Here is a 15,984-nt window from a genome sequence, read left to right on the forward strand (position 1 = left end):
AAGCTTCTACTAATGATAACAGTTGGATGTACAAATTTGATTGCAGTACAATTTACTATTGAGGTGTAAAATATACTGTATACAGTATATCCATTGTAATTCAGATATACAGTTCTTTACATACAGGTGCTATTAAGACATTAAATTTTTTAATTGCCTGATTTTCAGTTAATTTTTATTTTCCACCTTTTGTTGCTTCATAAAGTTATTTGGCTCAGAGCGCTCTAGTTTTTATTTATTTATTTAGGTATACTGTATATAGTATAAGTAATGTCTTTTTTAATTTGTATGAGTTACATACACATGTGGGACTGGCATATTACAGAAGGAGACTTTACAACTTTTAATGCAAACACACACACCCACACAGTACAACACACTCTTTTTTTTACTACTTTCACATACATAAGCATGTTTTGTTTGTCCAGGATATACTCCATTGTGTGAGGCAGTATGGCACAAGGACATCAAGTTGGTCCAGATGCTTCTTGGAGCTGGAGCCAAAGTCACCCAGTCACACTACCTGCTTCACTATGCTGTTCTTCATAGACACTTTCAGGTAAACAAAACTATCAATGGAAAAGGTAAACAATGTGAAACATTGTTTGGACATGTCGTACACATTCTTCTAACTCGTTATTATCATTGATCAATGTTCTTCAATTTGAGAAATTGGCTACATACTCATAATGTTCAGGCCCGGACACAAGTAAATTTTGCTTACTTTGAGAATAACACTGTAAAAGAATAAAGAATAAAGCAGAAAGGAAAAATAGAAGGAAGGAGAGAGAATATATTATTAGAGAATTGTAAAACTCAAAGTTCAGAAATATCGAATGGTTTTCAGTTAAAAAAACTGTTGCATCACAAGTGAATTAGGATAGAATATTATTGTAATACAATAGTTTTTTAACTGAAAACCATTCGAAAAGTGATTTCGGTAACATCTTTTGAACGAAAGAAAGCGAGTCATTGCTTTCGTCACTTTCCACTGTAATACGTACGTCATTTCAGCAAAATATTACATTTCCATATTCTCAGAAATAAATAGTAGTTTTGCTGAAACGTAATGCATTTCAATGTAAATTTGGATAAACTACATGAAAACAAAAGACTTTACCTAGCCTTCCGATGTTCAAGATATGTTACTCGTTTTTTTAGTAGTTTTCGGTTAAAATACTCTTACATTAGTGATATTCTATTCATACTGTGCTTGATATAATACATTCACGGAAATGTAATATTTTTGCAACTACAATGCTGATGTCAACACAAGCGTGGTTACAGCGAGACTGACTGAGTGAGGGAGAGCTATGCGTGTGTGTGTGAGGTTGCGGGAGCGGGCGGTGTCCCGTGTTCGGTGCCGCGCGCGAGTTGAATGGCGCGCGATTTGAATGTAGTACTTCAATTACTTCAATGTACAGAATATTCCTCCGGCGGGGCAATCCGCATATTTGCAAATCCGTGTATTATAAACCCGGGTATGTTAAGGGCCGACTGTATTGAGGACTTCCTCGCCTGCAACCCACCACAACTACAGCCAGCCCAAGTCAGTGATAGTGATATTGACAGTCAGGAAATGGACTTTGAGGGGTTTGTCTGGGAGGCCCTGGAAACCTCTGCGGGTAGTGAAAGTGACTCACCGGAGGGCAACTAATCTACCCTCTGCCTCGGAACCAGCCGCCATCCACGTGTGTCGACCCAGCTTTTCTACTAACGGAGGTGTTAAAAAACCTAATATTATTGACATTTCTCTTAATTATTAATTGTGTGTGCATACCATCATAAAATTAAGATGTTATTTTTACTACAACCTACGTATTGTGTCGGAAAAAGTGGAGTTTGGGGTCGGCCCAGTCTCTATTTCAATTAATCCCATGTGTTCTGTTATTTCATTGACGCGTTTCTTGTTTTACGCTGTACTCCACGGGTTCAATTGACCGCGTAAATGCAGACTATACTGTACAGTATAAAATATTTTTAATTTTATTTATTTGTCTTAGTAAACATTTGGTCAAAACTGGGAGGAAAATATAAAAGAAAAACAAGCAAACCAATAAAATTAGAGATATTTTAATCAGATGCCACCTTACAAAGCTTGTTTTTCTGTAATTCTGATTTGATGATTGATCACACGAAAAGTTTTTGTGATTTGTTTCGGAGTGACGTTTGAAGTTACTGGCTTTGTAGTGAATGAGTGACACCTTGCAGATAAGGCACAAAGGTTTACCTCCTTTCACAGTAATTGCGAAATCATCCTCCCACTCTGGCATAAAATTTCTGTTTTCATCTTCATACTTTTGCTTCTTACAGTTGGATGATACCATCTCCCTTCACAAAATTTTCACAGACACTGCTATCAAATAAATTTAACAGTATTTAAAAGCAACTTAATTTTATGAACTGTAAAGTTTGTAAACACAACTTACATCTAGAGCATACCATTTAGATCTGGACAGTTCAATGTCCTGTGTTACACTACATGTCATGAGGCTGGGCCCCCTGCCCCAAGGATAAGAGGTGGCTTCACAATTTATAAATATGAAGCTTAAACATTTTTCTTATTTGCCAGTACTCTTTATATTGATTATAAGGCAAAAAGGAGTTCAGCCAATATATTTTCGCAAGCCACGGTTTGGCCACCCCTGGCATATAGTCTTCTAGAGTCTAGACAGTACTTCCCCCTTTTAACATTTGCCTATTTTTCTTTTATTATTATTAAAGGAGTAACAAGGATTTTGTTTATACAGTTGGCAGAGTTCCTGTTGGGTGCCAGATGCATTGTCAATCTCCGAGACGACAATGGAGACACTCCTCTCATTATTGCTGCCCGCACCTGCCAACCCTCAATCATAAAGCTCTTGTTAAAGCATGGTATGTGCAATTCATTTAAGTGCAGTGCAGTGTAGTTTTATATATGTACAGTGGTCCCTCGGTTAACGAACACAATTCATACCACAGAGTCGTTCGTTAACCGAATCCATTGTTTAAATGGGATATTGGGTAATTGGTTCCAGCTTACAGAAAAGTACATACTAAGTAAAAAAAAATGCAGTAAAGTACACTTACTTTGAGGTGTGTTTGTACAAGGTTCCTGGTTGATGATGATGATGATGGGAATTAGAAGTGGGGGTGGAGGAGAAGGGAAAAGAGAAGGAAGTGGGGATGGAAGAGAAATCACCTTTCAGGGGACCCATGCTTGCTGCAGTAATTTCACTAATAAAATTTTAAGTTCACTAGGTGTAATTCAAGATTATTTTATTTAAATCAACACTGCACTTAGCTATATATTATCAATATGTTAACTAAATTTCAGAATGACCAATAATTTTAATGTAAAAATGAAAAAAAATATTCAAGACATCAACAAAATCGATGTTCACTCCACTGTAAACAATGCCCAACTGATGCCTGGTGGGTGAGTCAAGTGGCTGATGGGCGCACAAAAAACTAGTTCCCTGTACTGCATAGATTATCAATATGTTAACTAAATTTTAAAATGACTAATAATTTTAATATAAAATTTGCAAAAATATTAAAGAGCACAACTTTCTTGATATTTACTCCACTGGAAACAAATGTAAACATAGAACAGATTACTGAATTGCCAGACTAGCCCATCAGCTGAGCAGCTGATGCTCACAACAAAACGTGTTTTTCGTTAACCGAATTGAAGATCCTTATGGGAGGTATTTCGTTAATCGAACCGTCGTTAACCGAGGGACCACTGTATATATACAGTTCCTAACACTGTTTGTTCATGTTAGGAACAATAATCATCCCATGGATTGGGAAAACAGCTTAGAAGTGTCCAAATTATCATGTGTCACAGAAAGACTTCTGGTTGAAGCTAGCTTGATTAGGGATTTGAATTCTATAAACCTTAGTGATGGTCAGTACAAAACCGATATGTTACACAAATTTATTTGTTAGTGGCTCAAGGTTAAAAATGCTTTTAAAGCATTGGAGTTAGATGTAGGATAGATGATTAGTGGGTCCCATATTTTTTACCTGACTTAACTTAGACTAGTCACGTCGCCCTTTCTCTTAAGCTCCTTTGCGTGTGTGGTGGTGTTGGTGTGCGGATTAGTGGATGTCATGTTTATGACCTGATATCATGTTTAGGTAGGTCACCCTGTGTACTTAGGCCTCGCTCTGTCCATGTAATTCAGTTGCCTCTGAAGTTGTCTTGAATAAAGACGAAAGCTAAAGTGCTACATTGTTTCCCTCTTCCCTGTGTGATTTTATCAATATATATACCTGTATATATAGTGGTCCCTCGGTTAACGAACACAATTCGTTCCAGAGGGTCGTTCGTTAACCAAAAATTTCGTTAACCGAATCCATTGTTTCAATGAGATTTTGGGTAATTGGTTCCAGTTCACCGAAAATTACATACAAAGTAAAAAAAAATGCAGTAATGTACACTTACTTTAAGGTGTGTATGTAGAAGGCTCCTGGTTGATGATGCTGATGTGAATTTGAAGTGGGAGGTGGAGGAGGAGAAGGGAGAAGAGAAGGAAGTGGGGGTGGAGGAGAAGCATTTTACTGCTTCTTGGAAGGCGAGTCACCTTCCATAAAAATGTCAGGAACCTCTGGACTCACAGATTCTCCAGCAGGAAAATCCTCTCTCCTTTATGAAGTGGAAGGCTGAGGGGTAGCATCTTTCTCCCACTGCCTTTTAGAGAAGAAACTGTCAATTTTTGTTTGTAGGGCATTTCTCCTCATCATCATTAACTGATTTTTGAAGAAGGAAACCACTCTGTCCTCAACATTACACAAAATAGGTTCTGTTGTTTCCACATCAAGGTGCCTTGAAGCCAGTTTCCTGAGCTTCTCCCAGTAGTGAACACCATCTTTCAAATCCTCCTCACCACTGTCAGCTTCTAACATCTCATCCAGTTGCTGCAAGTCTTCAGGAGTAAGTTCCTGCTCATGAGACATCAACAAGCTCTTCCACATCATCCACTTCGAGGCCCATTGACTGACCAATGGACACAATCTCCTTGTCCAACTCCGCTTCTTCCTCAAATCCCTCAAAATCATGGACTGCTGATGGCCACAGTGCTTTCCATGCAGAATTGAGGGATCTAATGGAGACTTCTTGCCATGATGACACAATCAATTTTACAGCCTCCAGGATGTTAAATTGTGTCTTCCAGAACTGTGCCAGTGTTAGTTCAGGATCAGTGGAAGTTGCCTGATAACACCTGAACATTTTCTTCATGTACAGCTTCTTGAAGTTGCTGATCACATTCTGGTCCATTGGCTGTATAATTGATGTAGTGTTAGGAGGCAAAAACAACACTTTGACAAAGTCAAATCGAGCCTCCAAAGTGCTGGTAAGTTCAGGGTCATGACCAGGAGCATTATCCATAAGGAGAAGAGCCTTTAAAGGGAGTTTATTGGTAGTTAGGTAGCTCTTCACAGAAGGGCAAAACATCTCAACAGATACAGTGATCCCTCGGTTAACGAACGCCTCGGTTAACGAAATTTCGGTTAACAAATTACCTTCCATAAGAATCTTCAACTCGATTAACGAACAAAAATTCAGTAAACGAAATCCTTACGAAATCGTGTCAACATGTTTTCGCCTGCTTTCGCCTGCTCACCAGCAGGAGTATCAGTCCGCCAATACAGTAATCGGTTTTAGGGCTTAAATTTGTTACCATTTGAGTTAATATCAGGAAGGTTGTACTATTCAACAATTTTCCAAGTCTTATATTAAAATTTTTAGTCATTTTAACAATTATTTAACATAAATGAAGTACAGGGAACTAGTTTTTAGCGCGCCAAACAGCCACTTGACTCACCCATAATGGCGTCAGTTTGTGTCTCTGCTCAGTGGAGGAAGCATCTTGCTTGAGACTCTTGAACATAAACTATTTTTATGTTTTTACAGTACTGTACAATTATTGATCATTCTGAAATTTATTTTACATATTGACAATATATAGTGCAATAGTGCAGTGCAGTGTTGATTTATAGAAAATAATCTTGAATTACACCAAGTGAACTTAAACTTTTATGGGTGAAATGGTGGCATGAAGCATGGGGTCATTTCTCTTCCACCCCCACTTCCTTCTCTTCTCCCTTCTCCTCCACCACTTTTAATTCCCATCATCATTATCATCATCATCATCATCAACCAGGAGCCTTCTACATGCACACCTCAAAGTAAGTGTACTTTACTGCATTTATTTTTAGTTTGTATGTAATTTTTGGTGAGCTGGAACCAATTACCCAAAATCCCATTGAAACAATGGTTTCGGTTAACAAAATTTTTGGTTAACGAACGACCTTCTGGAACGAATTGTGTTCGTTAACCGAGGGACCACTGTAGACGAAACAGTCCCATCATAAACAGTTGATGAAGATTATATTGTAGTTCTCCACCACAGAATTTTACTTGTGACAAGTTGATTACTTACTGTGCTTCTACATTTCAGGAGCTAACACCAACTTTCCCAATGGTCTCACTGGCACAACTCCTCTCCATGAAGCGGTTGAAGGAACTCGTGATGCTCTGTTTACAGATTTTGGGGTTGTATTTCTTCTTCTTCGTAGACACGGTGCACGGTTAGATGTGGAAACAGTAACTACAGGAGACACACCTCTGTACCGTGCACTCTTGCTGGAGAAAAACAAAGCTGCTGCTCTTCTAATAAGACAAGGGTAAGAAGAGACCTCTTAACAATACCATTACTTTTTCATTTTTCCATTTGTATAGGTTGACCTCGTAAATTCATGCTAATTGGTATCCCATCGTGGCCAAATATCTTAAAGGTAAGGATTTGCGGAATAAGCATTAAAAACATAGGAAAATTTGCTAATCATTTGCTAGAAAATAAATCAAATTGTGCAACATAAATCTTTGTTGTTTTAAACTTACACTCCAATGCCATATTTATTGTACAGTTCTTTAATACTTATTCCACTCTATTTACACAATATTGTCAAGAGTTAAATGATTTAGTGAGCAAAAGATTAGCCTAATTTGACAAATTTCAAATTGCATGTCAAAAATGAAAAAAAAAATGCTATGATAAACAATAAAATTGATGAATAGCATATCATAAAATTCAATACAGCACATATTTTATGAACAAAAGATCCATGCTCAAACCATCTTCTGAATGACACAACCCAGTTCAGCCAACCAGTCAACCAGCTGACTCAGATGGGTGGCTGCTGCACTGCGTTCTTTGCATGTCATGATGTTACATCGGGAGGGAGCGTGGCCACATAGTTATAGCCCACCACCTCCACACATGTTCACTTCTTACACACACACACACACACACACACACACACACCCATGCTCTTAATTTTTCTTGTTTTATATTATATATTTTTTTATTTTTTTATTGTCAAGCCATGTCATATACAGTACTGTATATGGAATGGAATGGGTGTTAAAGAAGTCAGTTTTTGCTTAGATTCGTGGACGATTTTGTATTTTACTTCATAACTTAGGGCGCGTCGTATCTTCTTGGACTTGGGGCGGCTTGGTCCAGGTAATTCAAGGTTTTTCTGGGGTGGTGGGGGTCCAGCGAAAGCCATTGTTGAACAGATTAGCGGGCACAAGAGAGAACAGTATACGCGGAGACTGAGAACAATGAGACTGGCCCCGCTAGGTCAGTGGCTTCTTCCCTCACGTCATAATGCATTAGACCAATCATAGCTAGCGGCGGAGGGAGGTAAGTATGCGTGACCCAATCACAGTCCAATACGTCATATGACGTCAGCGATAACGCAACAGTGACATACTGCACACCCTCCCCCTGCCGCTTCCCGCGTATGGTCAAGAATGTACCGCTTGAATCATAGTTAGCACGGCGCGGCTGGACCTCTCGCCGCGTAAATGATGCAATGAACCGCGTAATTAAAAATTTTCATTCTGGCAAGGTGCCGCGTAAATCAAGACTATATTGTACGTACTGTATTTTACAACATATAAGACGCACCCCTCATTTTAGCAGGGAGTACTAAAGAAAAAACTTTTGTGTGTACTTTTAATTATACAAAGTATTTATCTCCAACACACTGCCACAGTGAGAGCTCTCGAACACATTCACACACTATAAACCGATGATAATATCACACAGACCATTTACACTGATGGATCTCTTAACACTGCCTGCGGGAGGGCTGGAAGTGCTATCGTTGTGGCTCAACCTAATGGTAATACAATTGAAAAAGGAGTTAGAATTAACAACTGGGCATCCACTCTACAAACTGAATTAGTTGCCATACTCAAAGCTATTAAATTTATTGAAACTACTGTCACTGACATTCTCATCAGTTCTTTGATTCTCTATCCACACTACATGCCTTTGATACCCTCAACTTAAGTTGTCACATTCTTGCCTCTGAAGCCAGACACAAATATATGTACTGTATCTTGTTGACCGGGGTGTCAAGATGAAACTCGTGGATCCCCTCTCACATAGGCCTCAAAGAACATGACAGAGTTAATGCCCTCGCCAAATTCGCGTCTAACAAAGACACTGTTGAATACAATCTGGGTCTGTCAGAAAGAACCCTTAAAACTTAAATTAAGAAGGAACTTATTGACGAATTAGACACAAGCAGACCAGTGCAAACAGGCACTAGTCAATCCATAGTTTACCATGATTAGATGTATCAAGTAAAACATGTATGTGGAGCAAGTAACAAGATAACTAGATTACAAGATGTTGTAGCCACTAGACTAAAATTAGGTATAAGTCCCTTTGGCAGTATATCCCTCAAGCAGATGTGAACAGGACAAAATGTAAAGTGTATGGCCAGACATATGGTCACACACTCGAACACTATTTCCTTGACTGTGTGAAAATAAAACCTTTTAGGGACGGGTCCAAGCACACTGTGTGTGAAATGACATAACACTTTATCTTTAATGGCAAGATAGCTGACATATTAAGATTGTATCCACTTTTGTGCACGTAGTAGCTATATGAGTTCCCATGTATGGAACCAAACACACAATGTGCTTGAATACCTCGCCACGCAAATGTGAATAACAAAGTGTGCAGTCGGACATACTGCCTCACACTCCTGTACTCATGCAGTTGCAAATAAGTTACCCTCTATGTATAGAACTAAAAAAATTTTTATTTGAAATACTCTGTAACATTCAATGCCATAATATCTTGATCACGGGGGTTAGTTATATAGGCCATTTGTGAACTCTACCCTGTAATCCTTTTGCGCTACCACTCTCAGAATAAATATGGGGTGCACAGTAAACTCGCTACTGTAAGTGGCAAAATTGTTAACCCTTCTGTGGCTATAGTTTTCTTAAAATAATCTATACATTACCAAGAAATGTGAGGAATAAATAATAATAATATCAATAAATAAGTTAGAACAAAAAATACTGTACTGTATTGTCAAATTAATAAATAAAAGCCAAATGAAACTTTAACACAGTCGCCATTTGCATATAGTCCCTACTTCACCATAGTAACAAAGACCATAGTATGTGACTGATTCCCTAGCAACTCTCCACACCCCATACACTCTCTGCTTTCCTCCCACTATGTGTCTGCCGTTTGGACAATTATTTCTTTTACGTTTTCTCACAATATGTATGTAGGATGGTGTGTGCATGTAACTGAGTAAAAAATAAATGAAGAATTTATATACATATCTACCTGAAAATACGAGTTTAAAAACAATCATAACACCTCACAGCTTGGACCAATAGCCTGGTGGTTACAGTGACGAGTTTAACCTGGCTACAATGTCATTATTAAGAACTATTATATCAGTAAACACTAATAATAACGACAAATCCAGTGAAATATGGCAGAAAACGAGGAGAGTTACAAGAGCAGACAATGCTCTAACTAGTGGTCGCTCACTCGCACCTGTTGCCAGGCGTACTCTCGAAATACGTATGGGAGAAATACATATTTGTAGTCTAATTTGAAAATGATGATGGGCACAGTGATAACAAATTATATAAACCATGGATTTACCTACAATAATATAATAAGAAACATTGTATCATTACTAGAGTGAATGAAGTAATATTCCCACAAACAACAATTGACAACTCTGTTTATGTTTCCCACCTCGGGCACCTGTGTCCCGTGCACTCACATCTTAGTTATACAGGCCTAAGATGATCTTTGCTCTGTTTTGGGAATGCTTCTTAGCCCCCAAAACCCTCATATTTTGTCCAAATCTTCTGAAATCCAGATTTATCAGGTCTGAATCTTCGAGGGTTCACTGCATTATACTATATATTACGGCGGATTAGGCGACCTTCGGATAAGGCTAGGCCTAAATTTCATGGTTTTTGCTCATATCTGTGGTATAAGACGACTCCCCAAACTACCAAACCACTTATGGTAAAGTTTAGGTCAATGACCACCAAACCACCAATACCATGATATGTTTAATGTATTAAATACTTTGAATGTTTAATGTATTACCAGTAAATCATTTTAATTATGTTATCAGAGAGGCATATAATAAAGTAAATATCATGTGTAGACTATCTTCAGTAGTGGTATGTTAAGGTCATTGACTGTATTGTTTATATATCGATGTGTCGTGGTGACTCATCACTTGATGTGTATGACGAGTTCTTTGCTAGGGAATTTGATGGATTTTAAATGTATGTAATATTTTTATTTTATTTATTTTTTTTTTATACAATGCTTTCATTGGTTTAACACCATATCGGTATATGGATTTTAGTAAGAATTAAACATTGTAAACACTACAACAGCTGTTTCAAGATTGATGACCCCAGCTACCTTTGCTGACTCAAATCATTAAGGTAATTTGTGCGGAATTTTGAGGTCACTTTGTTTTTCAAATTTTTTATATGGACTATAAAACAACCCCCTGGTTTTGGGGTGGTTTTTTGATGATTCAAGTGTCGTCTTATCCGTCAAAATATATGCTAATTAATTTCCTCTTGGCTTCCTAATTTTTCTTTTGAAACAACTTTATTGCATTCCACCAAAATTGGACAAATGAACCTTCATCTCATTGATGTCATGTACATTTTGGAATCACGGGGCTCCCTTAATATTGGGACAACCATCTACTGCTAGCTCTAGATACACTTCTCTGATGTCTGTAATTGTTCTAAATTATTTTCACTTAACTAATAAAACTCTGTAGCATAAACTGTCATACCTTAGCTGCTCAGAAGTATGATTTATTCACTACATAATACTGCTGAAAGATGATTCATATACAGTATCTGAAAAAGAGTACTACTATAATGAATTGTATTCTAAAGTAATAAATCTATTCACATGTAATAGATTGTCATATTTTTTTCTTAGGTGTAGTGTGAATCATCGAACTCCAGCTGGTACCCCAGACTACCTTCATATGACTGCTCTTCGTGGTAATGCCCCTTTGGCAACACTATTGATCTTAGCAGGTTTTAATCTGTGGCAAGCTGAGTGGCTCAACGGGATCTTCACACCAGGAACACTCATGTCAAGACTTGCTGCTGTTAGGTGATATTTTCTTGATGTACATAACAATAAGAAGATTAGGAAAAGTTGTAGAATAAGAAAATTGAAATTGAATATTGTAATAAAAAAGTAAAGAAGGAGTGAGGGGAAGAGGGGCTCTAGCCCTTTACGAATTATGAGATTTTACCAATTATGAGGGACACCTCCCGAGGGAAACACAAAACAAAAAAACATTGGCTCTTTCCGATTTTTGCCCCAATCAAAATTTAACTGTTTGCAAGTACAATACACTTACCTCCCCATATTTGCGAACTCCATATTTGCAAATTCACGAAAAATTATTAGTGACCCTTTATTCAAAATTTGTGATCGAAATTCACCTATCTGCGAGGCTGTTAGATATTTTTTGGCTGACCATTGGCAGTTCTCTCGTGTGTGCATCACCAACCTCCCCCTCTCATTCCATCCAGTACATGGATGTGGGAAGGAAGGGTATAAGGTGCTGTACATTGCACCACAGAGTATCTAGGGCACCAGAATTAATATTTACACCTCCTGGTAAAATTTGGTTCCCACACTGCTGACCCAATAAGACTGAAAATCCTCACCATTCATGTCGGTTCACTGTATGCAGAATGTCTTCACTTTTATGGTAAATCCAATGTTGTCGACTTTATTTAATCTATGCTTGTAGTGCAATTCCTCTTATGATTGTGAACAAAGCACTTATAATGGTTTGGCTTGGCTCATGATGGATCAGTGGATGTCTGGTCAGACCATACCCAGATTCTGGTGGTCTTGGCTCCAAAACATTATGAATGTGCACGTATTATCGCCTTTGAACTTAATATTCTAAAAAAATATAAAGTTTTCTGGTGTATCCAGATTCTGGGCATTGATTTTGTGTGTATATATATATATATATATATATATATATATATATATATATATATATATATATATATATATATATATATATATATATATATATATATATATATATATATATATATATATATTATTATTTATTTATTTGGGTTTATGCGGTTAATTAAACCCACGGAGGTCTGCATTATGAAGCTGAACGTCGTGTGTGTGTGTGTGTGTGTGTGTGTGTGTGTGTGTATATATATAATATATATATATATATATATATATATATATATATATATATATATATATATATATATATATATATATATTTCATGTAAATCCACAATGAAAACGTGGATAAGATAAATCTTGATAAAATCACACGGGAAAATGGAAACAACGGAGTACCTTAGCTTTCGTCTTTATTCAAGACATCTTCAGAGGCAACTGGATTACATGGACAGAGAGAGGCTTAAATATACAGGGTGACCTAAAAACATGAGGTCAGGTCATAATGATGACATCCACTAATCCCCACACCAACATACACGTAGAGGAGCTTAAGAGAAGGGTGATGACGTGACTAGACAGGTCAGGTCAGAAAAAAGGGACCCACAAAATAACTATCATACATCAAGATCAAAGGTTTTCAAAGCATTTTTAACCTTGGGCCACTGACAAATAAATTTATGTAACATATTATCAGTTTTGAACCCATGGAGGTCTGCGTATGAAGCGAAACGCGTAAATAAAATAACAGAACATATGGGATCAATTGAAATAGAGACTGGGCCGACCGCCAGACTGCCCTTTTTTTGGCTATCGCCGACACAATATGTACATTGTAGTAAAAATAACATTTTAATTTTATGATGGTATGCACACACAATTAATATTTAAGAGAAATATCAATAGTATTAGGATTTTTAACACTTACGTTAGTAGAAGAGATGGCTGGGCACACGGAGATGGGGGGTTTGGTTCCGAGGCAGAGGGCAGATTATTGGCCCTCACCTGTATCTCTATCCACCACAGAGGCTAGCAGGGCCTCCTCGTCAAACCCCTCGAAGTCCATATCCTCACTAGCACTGACATGGGCTGGTTGTGGTGGTTGGCGGGTGAAGAACTCAGTGATGCTTTCTTGACGGCTAGCATCGATGTGATCATGATACAGCTGAACATAGGGCTCCAGGCATTTCAACAGATGGTTATTCGACACTTCATAGCAATGATTACCTGACTCTTTGGCAAGGATAAACTTCATTCTCTCAGCTAACTCGATGACCTCCTTCACATCAGCATGTGTTGGTTTCTGCTCTTGTTGTTCTGTAACACCTGGCTGCTCACTGACGTCATCATCTTCCAACATCTCGTCCGCAGTCACCACAGGTTGCCTGATTACCTTCAGGATGTCCTCGTTGGTGGTCTTGGAGAAGCCTGCAGCTCTAACACTGTGTGCAGCCTCTTGCATTCTCCAATGCCACAGCAACAGACTGAGCGTCGCCAGCCACCACTTGCCTCTGCCTCCCACCTTGGGCCAGGTAGTTCAGGGCTTCTCAGGGGTGGTGGAGGTCCAGCAGAAGCCATTGTGTAGAAAGAAAAAAACAAAACCGGTTCCTGGGCACGAGTGAGTATATTTGGGGACAGTGAGACTGGCGCGGCCAAGATCATCAGCCCTGGTGGCAGGGCAAGCAAGGTTAAATAGACCAATCACAGTGCGCGGCGGAGGGGGTGTGTGGGTGGTAAGGATACGTGGCCCAATCACTGTCCGCGACGTCATCAGCACGAGTCTGATGTCAGCGCCCAGCACCTTGCCTGCCGCTTGCCGCGTATATGATGGAATTTACTTCATAAATAATAATTGCCGCGTCTGGAGAGTTGCCGCGTAAATGGCAAGTCACGTATAAAATATCCGCGTAAACCCAGACTATACTGTGTATGTATATACAGTTGACCCTCGTTAAAACGGACTAATGGGGGGGAAGGGGGTCCGTTGTAGCCGATTGTCCGAATTAACCGATTTAGGGATTAATATTGCATTATACAGCTATGTATATGTTTATTTGAGTGCCCCGTCATAGGAGTCCGTTTTCTCTCACTTTAGGACGCCTGAGTTGTCCGTTTTCTCTTAATTTTAGAGTGCACCAGAGACTTTGCTATTCCTTAGTAATGATAGAATTTGAAATTTGCAACCCCAATTGCAACTGGAACAATCCCAGAACCAGTTTACAGTACTGTCAATCCATGCCCATTATGTTCCTTTTTAAACCTATGTCACCTTTTATGATAATATTTTTATTAAGTTTTGTAGAATGTACTGTACTATCATTGTAATTTTATTTATATAATTATTAATTTGGCAGGTCACAGCCCCTGACACTTGCCGATCTCTGCAGAGTTGACATCCGCCATCGACTTGGGGAGAGGGTCCAAGTGAGTCTTGAGGCCTCTTCTCTTCCCCCTCGAGTAATAAGATTTCTCATGTTAGAAGATGTAGCGGAGGTGGATCTCTGACAACCAACATAAGTTTTAGGCACTTGGGATTTTCACAGTTTGAGTTTATGAAAATGTTGAAGGTAAAGTATAAAGGTTAGCACTAAAGGTTCTTTTACAGTTTAAAAATGTCTGGATACTGGCAGTAGTATGGAATTCTTTCTTTGAATTCGCTGTTTTCGCATTGGGAGGAAATGATACTATACTAAGCTTTACCATACCACTTGCAGGAATCTGTAATACAGTACACCCTCGGTATAACGGACAATGTATATCACGAAACTCGGTTATAACGGACACCCTAACCCTAGTGGACAAATCCTCGGAATAATGGACAGGGGTTCATTATCACTTGGAGTTGTCTGATAGTTTGTCACTGCATGAATGCTAGCTGGAATAACTGTAATATACAACAAAGAATAACAAACAAGCTGAAAAACTTGAGCAATAAACAACCATTATCACACACATGCATTTTTCTACTCATCATCACCACACTTATTATATGCGCCTTTATCCTGGGCTTCCTTGCTGTACCCCCTGGACCTTGCTACCAGGCCAAAGGGAAAAATTTCTAACTGTTCCCCATCTGTAAGGTGTATGTTTTTATGGTTATTTTTTCACTTAAAATGTTGGATAGATATAAAAAAATTCAAATTTTCTTTTACTCTGTTACATGAGCACAGAAGCCTTCAAATGTATACAGTATACAGAAAGTGAAAAAATAAAATAAATAAATCTATACAGTATATATATATATATATATATATATATATATATATATATATATATATATATATATATATATATATATATATATATATATATATATATATATATATATATATATATATATATATATATATATATATATATGTATATGTATATATATATATATATATATATATATATATATATATATATATATATATATATATATATATATATATATATATATATATATATATATATATATATATATATATATATATATATATATATATATATATACTGTATAAAGTTTTAACACTTTGGGATTTGGGTAGGCGCTCTCCTGGAAGAAGCACGTGGTCTGGCCTGTTACTCACCTCACCACACGAGAGATAATTGTACATAATGAGTCATAGCAAGCTTGCTATTTGAGATAAAAAGGTGGAATTTATTGCAT

General features: G+C 37.7%; 1 protein-coding gene across 1 annotated transcript in view; it reads left to right on the plus strand.

Annotated features, from left to right (window-relative positions):
- Positions 1-15,540, plus strand: part of LOC121866793 (ankyrin-3-like) — a 51,089-nt gene extending 35,549 nt beyond the window's left edge. Inside the window, exons 9-13 of the mRNA XM_042366526.1 lie at positions 429-559; positions 2,751-2,874; positions 6,450-6,675; positions 11,313-11,492; positions 14,687-15,540. Of these exons, the coding sequence (XP_042222460.1) occupies positions 429-559; positions 2,751-2,874; positions 6,450-6,675; positions 11,313-11,492; positions 14,687-14,837 (812 nt within the window). The 3' untranslated portion in view covers positions 14,838-15,540. The remainder of the gene's footprint in view (positions 1-428; positions 560-2,750; positions 2,875-6,449; positions 6,676-11,312; positions 11,493-14,686) is intronic.
- Positions 15,541-15,984: the final 444 nt, after the last annotated feature.

The sequence above is a fragment of the Homarus americanus genome, unplaced genomic scaffold, assembly GCF_018991925.1.
Source record: "Homarus americanus isolate GMGI-L3 unplaced genomic scaffold, GMGI_Hamer_2.0 scaffold32583, whole genome shotgun sequence".
NCBI lineage: Eukaryota > Metazoa > Arthropoda > Malacostraca > Decapoda > Nephropidae > Homarus > Homarus americanus.